Source organism: Lagopus leucura, unplaced genomic scaffold, assembly GCF_019238085.1.
Source record: "Lagopus leucura isolate 7727_CA_CO unplaced genomic scaffold, USGS_WTPT01 Super-Scaffold_100004, whole genome shotgun sequence".
Lineage (NCBI taxonomy): Eukaryota > Metazoa > Chordata > Aves > Galliformes > Phasianidae > Lagopus > Lagopus leucura.
Window position 1 is genome coordinate 25,001,206 of NW_024962264.1, and position 7,533 is coordinate 25,008,738.

Genomic DNA, 7,533 nt, shown 5'->3' on the forward strand with positions numbered 1-7,533 from the left:
AACCATTACCCCCAAAACACCAGTTTTCTTGCCATGACAGCCAGTGTCCAGGACAAAAAGGCCAAGCTAGTTGCAGATAGATATATGTTAAACAGTAGATAATATAAATACATGTTAAACAGTATTATCACCCCACTTTCTACAGCTGTAAGATTCTTAAGTTCTGCAATCTCTCCTGAGCAAAGACAGCTTCACATAGGAACCTTCTTTGTGGCACATGCTACAGTTCATTTGGGCCCTTCACCCGTTGGTTTTGATGGAATCAAAATTTCTTCTCCAATGAATCAATACAAACTCTATTTGTTGACCTCATTGGACTTCAGAAGTCATGAGTCAATGATAGTTTCTGTTTGACTCTCTGAGCAAAGGATTGAATCCTATGGCAGCTGCTACATTCCCTGAAGTTATAGGGTAGACCTGATTTGAAACTAACCAATAAATTAATTAGCTGCTATTTCTAATAGCTTCAGAAAATGAAACTTGTTTTAAATGTGACAGTGGTGTGAGAAAATAATCTGCTTTGAGTAGCAGATACTCACCCTGCTGACAGAAGTGGAATGTAAATGCCTGCATCCTTATGTTTCCACAGGCTCCTCGCACACATTCACACACACACAAAGAATATTCTCAGTCCTGTCTGATATTTCAAGTGAAATGAGTGGAAAGCTATTTCAATAAAAGAGGAAATGCAAAGAACCCATGCAGTTTTGGCAGGAAACAATGCAAATGTAGCATGAAGCTGAAGTTACTGAGTATTGTGATATTGCTAAATTCACTTTCCCTGAACTTGATTCAGACTGGATAAGTAACAAAGACTCTGGATAAGGTTGCTGTCTTGTTACCCACATGTAGAGATGGATTACTTCCTAATTCTGTTTTGTTTTGTTTTATCGTCATTGTCACCAGGCAAGTCTGCATCTCTTTTATTTAGTTGCAAAGAAGGAAGACTTGAGCTTGGAGGAAAGCCGATTTCTTCCAAAAAAAAAAAAAAAAAAAGTTAGTTGCTTCAGGCAACAGTCCCTTTGATCTGCTCATTAACACTTATCAAATGTTCGCGTGATGTGGGCATTAGGAAATGTCAGCACCAGAGCCTGAAGCCAGCTTGATGTGATCATATGTTCTGATATTGAGGGAAGAGTGAAAGAACTGTCAACAGTGAACTGCCTTTAAAAGAAGGGGGGTGGAAGTGGAAGAAAAGGGAAAAAAAGAAAGAAGAAAAAGGAGTCCCCCACCTCGACGTGGACTTTATATCAAGGATAAAGCAGAGTGCCCAAACCTCCTGAAGCTCACAACGCTGTCTGCAAGCGATAGAGATTCATGCGCTCTGGTCACCCATTCTGTTCTGTCAGTAACACCTTTCCCTTCTCTTTTCCATTTGGTTCTGAAGCACAGAAGAGTTGAGGGCTGCTGCTTTCATCCTTGCTCCTGGTCTTTGTCCATGAAAGCAGACACCCCACTGCACCAGGCTTCAGAGGAAGGGCAGAGGACCTCCTGGCTGCCCTGATGTGCTACTGTCTTCTCAAACACACAGGCAGCAAAGCCCAAATGTACTTAATCCAGAAGTGGTAATAGCATGTGAGCTTCAGAGGCAGAATAGAAGGAAAAGAAAGGAACCACACACAGGATAATGATCTGAGGAAACAGACATCAAAACAACAATAAATGAACAAGTCAGAATGTGGTAATAGGTTCAGTGTAAGAGTCTGTGGTTTTGGATCTCAGTAATGATTTAGCAAACAATGACCTAAAAAGACCTTTTATTTTTAAGGAAGCAGATAATACCCATGGGAGGTGGGGGGAAACAACAGGGCCTGAACATTTAAAGTGCTATGATTTTATTGCTCCCACAGAAGTTAGGTTGCTTCTTAGTAACAATCTATGAATATATAGCCAAAGGCTTCCCTAGCAATAGCCAATTACATACCAAATACTATATCCAGAGAAGATACTTAAGGTAAGTTACAGTTCCTCAGAGTAAATCTCAGGACCCAACATCTTCAATCATAAGGTGAATTAGAGTTGAGGGACGTCTCCTTACATCTCTTTACTGAAGCTCTTTGTGGAGATGCCCAAGTGAGCTCCACAAAGGAGATGAGACCAGACAGAAGCTTGCCTTAATGTCACGGTGCATCTGTGTGCACCCAAGGTACTGTTTTTGCTCTTCAATTCAATTTTTCTTTTTTTTTTTTTTAATGTAGGACCTTGATGTACAAATCCAGAAAGCACCTTTCTGATTGTCTTTCCAGCATCAGCGTACTGCTCTCAATAATTCCTGCTCTCAAAGGACTGAGGCACTAGTCACTATTTGCTATATTGGGAGAAATATGATGTGCAGTATATGAAGATTTACCATACAATGGCAATTAGGAATCAAGGTGAGACGATTATTTTAAAATAAGAAAATGGAAAGCTTTCTTCTTTATAATTTTGATTTCTTCTGTTCCATGGAAAGGTTCATGATATAAATTATTGTTGAAGCCTACCTAGATTTCTTACGGGACTCTAATATGGAGAATGAGACAGAAGAGTGCTTTTTATCAGAGCAGATTTTGTAGCTTTTGACTCAGAAACCATAAGGAAAGAACCAGGGGTTGAAAACTTCTATGGGGTATAACAGAGACCATAACAGACAAAGCTTTTGACTACTTTGGCTGTCTCTGGACCAGGAGAAGTCCACCTTTTCTGATGCCCCTGCTACTACAAGCCTGAGATAAGAAAAAGTGCAGTAACAGCCTGGGAGCAAACTACGATTCTCTAGTCCTCAGTGCTGTCATTGACATGGATCAATACTAAACTTCACCAATTTAAAAGCCCCAGCATGCCAGGAGATGGAAGGAGTGTTAGTGGAGCAGCATTGCTGATTGCTGCTGGAAGGATAAAGAACGTTCATTACTCAGATGAAATGAGATGTAATGTGTGCAAGATGAAAATTTAATTTTTTGCAAGGGATTATTAAGACAATAAGGGATTTCAAACTCGAGAGCCCATAATGGACTACAAATACCAATTTTAGCTATAGTACTTTTAAAATGGTCCTTGATTTCAGAATAACATCTGTGTGCCATTATGGCCAACAACTTTCAAATTAAAGAGAACAGGCTTTTTTCAGAGATTTCACAGAAATATACCACATCTGCTCACTGCAGAAATCCAACAAACAGCACAGCAGCCTGCTGAAACTGCCTCATGGTCTGCAGGTCTCTTCAAATGCCAGGAGTACTGCTAGGGGCACAGACCACAACATTTAACCTGATCTCTGCTTGCGTATCACTAATGAAAGAAAAGTGCCTCAACAGATGGCTTCTGTCACATGGAACTCCCCTGTTACTTAACCTATTTCCTGCCCTATCTGTATTTTCCAACACATTCTGAGTTATGGTCGTGAGTCACAAACCTGGTGACTTTTTTTAATAGCCTTTACTCACCACTTTGCAACAGAGGGGCCAGAACCACCAGAGCAGCCCCAACGCCGCCAGAAGTAACAGCACAAGCACTGCAATAAGGGCTGCTATGCCACTGGACTGTGGAGAAAGCAGAAGGACAGCACATCAGGGGAATGTTGCAAAGAATTCCTGCCTGCTTTTCCCACTTGGCCCAAAACAGTTTCTTCCTGACTGATGCAACTAAAAAGAAGCTGTGTTTACAAGAAATACATAAATGCATGCCTCGGTGCCTAAGTGCAGTGCATTTTTTTTGTTTGTTTCCTCTGCAGCACCGTGTGTTTGCAGAGGAGGCTGCAACTTGTAACTCTCAGACACCAACTAGACATCAGCTGCTCAGCCATCAGAATTAGTGGAACAATTCTATCAGTGACCCATTTCTTGCAGTTGCCCATCTGCTACTATGGAAACAGCACTTCTCTGTGTATGGAGCTTTCTTTGCTGCAATATGTATGAAAGACAAAAAAAAAAAAGGGGGGGGGGGGATCATCAAAAGTTCTACTGTTTTTTCTGTTGCTGCACATCTGCACTGATTGTTTGTGTCATAAGTTAGAACTTTTGACCAAAGAGAAGCATTACAAGCAGAGGGAAAAGTCATTTTGCTTTTCCCAGCAATATAGGATGATCTGCTTTGCAGGAGTGCTTTATTTTTACCTATGTTAGCCACCTCAGCAGTTTTTAAGGGGCCATGGAAATAAACTCACTGTGTATGATCTTTCTGAAAAGACTCAGCTAAAGAGAAAAGCAACCCACTGGTAGTTTCAGCATCCTCCTGTGATTGCAGTCTCCTTACATCATCATGCTGAAAGGCTGCTCATAGTGTATTGATGTAAGATTGCAATCATGAATCGGCCCTTTAAACAGAGAATGCAGTTTGTATAGCATGTGTCTCCTCAGCTCTGAATTCATTCAGGCTTTCTTCCTGAAACATAAGGGCTGAACCGAGATAACTTTGACTTCTTCAGCTATGCAAGTGTTTAGTTCTAAAATGAACAGAAAAAAACTTCTATTTTTTCTCTTTTAGGTTAATTACCTAGGAGTGATAAAAATACTGTTGGAAAAATACATGCTGATGAGCAGAAGGCACTGTTCTATGTGCTTCTGTGCCTGATGGGAAAGCTGCACAGAAGTCACACTCCTCAGCTTCAATCTGCTTCCATGGATCTTCTGAAGTAGAGATGTTCTGGGATGGACCCCAGGTGACTGTGTCACGCTTGGTTCATAGTATGCTTACAGTGAGCAGGTCTCTAATGGCATGGACACTTTCCAGTATTTGAAAGCCACAGCTGCACACTTCAGTAATGTAATTTGGTGTAATAAATTTAGCAAAACACAATTTGCAGGCTATAGAAAAACGTAAGCCCCGCACAGAGAAGGAACACACTGCATGGATCTTGCGGCAACAGTTGAAGGAGGACCTGTAGCCCTCATCACTCACTTTATCAAAGAATTCAAAGCATCTGAAGCCTAATGTGGAGTGCTCTAGTGTTATAAAACTGATTCTAAGCATGTTTTGAAATATGGAGAAAATTACTTAGAACACATATATATATGCATGATTCCACGACACTTCAAAATCATTCATTGTTAAATTCTCTATATTCTGTATTTGTCTGCACAAGGGTGTTTCTAGTAAGGTGGATTTGTGCATTACAACCATTTAAGAGACTTGCCATGCATTGAGGTTCTCTGCTCTGGGAGAAGTGCAGTGATCAAATAGGAACAGAAATAGAAACATTTTACATGGAATGATATGAGCTATTTTTTGACAGAAGAGGTGGAAGCCCCGTCCTTGGAGACATTCAAGATGAGGCTCTGAGCAACTTGACTAGCTGTGCATGTCATTGCAGAGGATTTGGACTAGATGACCTTTAAGGGTCCCTTCCAATTCAAATGATTCTACGATTCTATGATTCTGTTTACTTACACACTCTGAAGCGGTGATTGTCAAAGAGCTGGACATGAAAGATTGCCCTTCGTTCAAACTCACCAAAACTTCTATAGTTCTGCAATGAAAAGGAAAAACAATCAGCAGCCATAAAGCAGTCAGTAAAGACGTATACACACTACAGAGGCACTGGGACGTACAGACTCCATTCAACAGAGTGGGTGTTCTCAGACAGGTGTCCTTAGAAACCAATCCTTGCTCATTTCCAATTGAACTTTCTTTGGCTCACACTACTTAAAACTGAAGGCAATTGCTTGCCATGTCCCTCTGGGGTTGTGTTGATGACTGTTAAAAATAATTTCAGTCTTCTCAATAGAGAGCTGAGAACACCCCTTCTCTATTCCACGCAACATAGAACACCCCCAAATGTTCCACATAAAATACACTGCGCATCAACTGTAAAAATAGCATTATTTTGTCTACTCCATAACCATCTCTTTAGTCATACACAGACATTGTGGATAAAAATGTCGAATAATTATAAATGGTCAAGACTTTCTATAAATAGTACATAAACACTGCGTGCAAATAGTATGTGGTTTACATTTTACAAATTAACCCTAGAAGAAAACAACACATGGCGAATGTTAAACAGAAGAGGACTCTTCACCATCTCTGGCTTTCATTCCCTAGATTCAAACAGTTTATGTTATGTGTAGTTGTAATTAAATAAAAATATAGATATCCATGAACTAAAATGATTAATCACTTATAGCATTCTTCTTAGATGTCATCAATTTTTATTCTGGCACAAACGCTTTAGTCAATATGGAGTTCAGAGCTATTTTAACTAATTTGGCTAATCTCTTTTTCAATTTAAGTAAAAATGAAGTAAGTTGCTTCCACTAAACTCATTTTTAAATGGTCTGTGTTATGAATAATTGATCTAACAGAAAGAATAATTTACTTCTAATTGCTACAGAAGTGAGTGAATCAGAACAGATAAAATAAAAAATTAATTGAATTCTCTCCCAACTAAATAAAGCAAACTGCAAAAAAACCTTCGGTTTGTGATGAAATTTTAGATGTTGTGCTTATTTTTTTATTTATTTATTTTCAATTTCTCACTTTGCCATTTCAGTGAGAAATGCTATGGGAAATTTTAACATAACAATTCTGCTTGAGTGTAACTGGCAAAACGATCCTACTGACTTCAGTGCAGTGCAAGAGGATTTCACTCCATGCCTTTTGTTAAGCAGAGAAGAAATGTGTATGTTTCAACTCTTTAATATTTTGAAGATTTGCACATCATAAACACAGCACACTGATTTTCTGTCCAAGTCACTGAACTGCATCCCAGTAAACTTTCCAGCATTATAGAGTCACATCTTTTTGCATCACCACTTCTGTCACATCACTGCTCTAACTAGGGCTGTACAGGTGTAACTGAAAGCTGAACTCAGCCCAGAAATACAGAAGAAATCACAGCACAGAGAGTATTTTTGAATGCAACATTTCAGTTAAGTCCAAATCCAGAGACAAGAGATTGTTCTCATATATACTTCATTGCCCCCCGTTCAGCCTTGTCTTTTTAAAGCATGAGTCAGAGAGTAACGTGCCATAGGCTCCACACCCAATTTTGGACTTGAGTACACCCAAAAAAAGGCATTCATTGTGGTCATGTTTCCGAAGTACAAAAGCTATTCAGCCTTCATACTTTTTCTGAACTTTCCCAAGTAATGGTGACAGATGCTGTAATTGGGATTGTGTTGCTTAGTGTGAATTCTGGTCAGCCTTCCAACTATGCTATATCCAGCTGTAGTACACCATGTAATTTTGATTTATAAATTACCATGTCATGTGAATCTAAATCCCTACATATTTTGTGCATTTTTTTTTAATTTCCCATAATACTTTAACTGTCTAAATACATTTTTGCTTTTACTCATCTCTTTCATCCTTGCTTGGAACCATTTCTCTACTCTTTTGTTGTTCAAAACTCCACTGAGATCAACAACAGCTGCCTATGCATTGGTGAAGAACTTCTGGTTTTGGCCAGGAACATTTGACTACAGTTACTTCAAGCAATTGGGATCCAATTTCCAAACTGCCTTCAGATGCCTTCCCCATTTCATTAAAAATAAACAAAATAAAATAAAATAAAATAAAATAAAATAAAATAAAATAAAATAAAATAAAATAAAA

The 7,533-nt window shown here is 39.0% G+C and overlaps 1 protein-coding gene across 1 annotated transcript in view; it reads right to left on the reverse strand.

Annotated features, from left to right (window-relative positions):
- ANTXR2 (ANTXR cell adhesion molecule 2) overlaps nucleotides 1-7,533 on the reverse strand; it is a 100,283-nt gene that overhangs the window by 46,835 nt on the left and 45,915 nt on the right. Inside the window, exons 11-12 of the mRNA XM_042871168.1 lie at nucleotides 5,368-5,446; nucleotides 3,426-3,521 (exon numbers count right to left, since the gene is read on the reverse strand). Coding sequence (XP_042727102.1) covers nucleotides 3,426-3,521; nucleotides 5,368-5,446 — 175 coding nt within the window. The remainder of the gene's footprint in view (nucleotides 1-3,425; nucleotides 3,522-5,367; nucleotides 5,447-7,533) is intronic.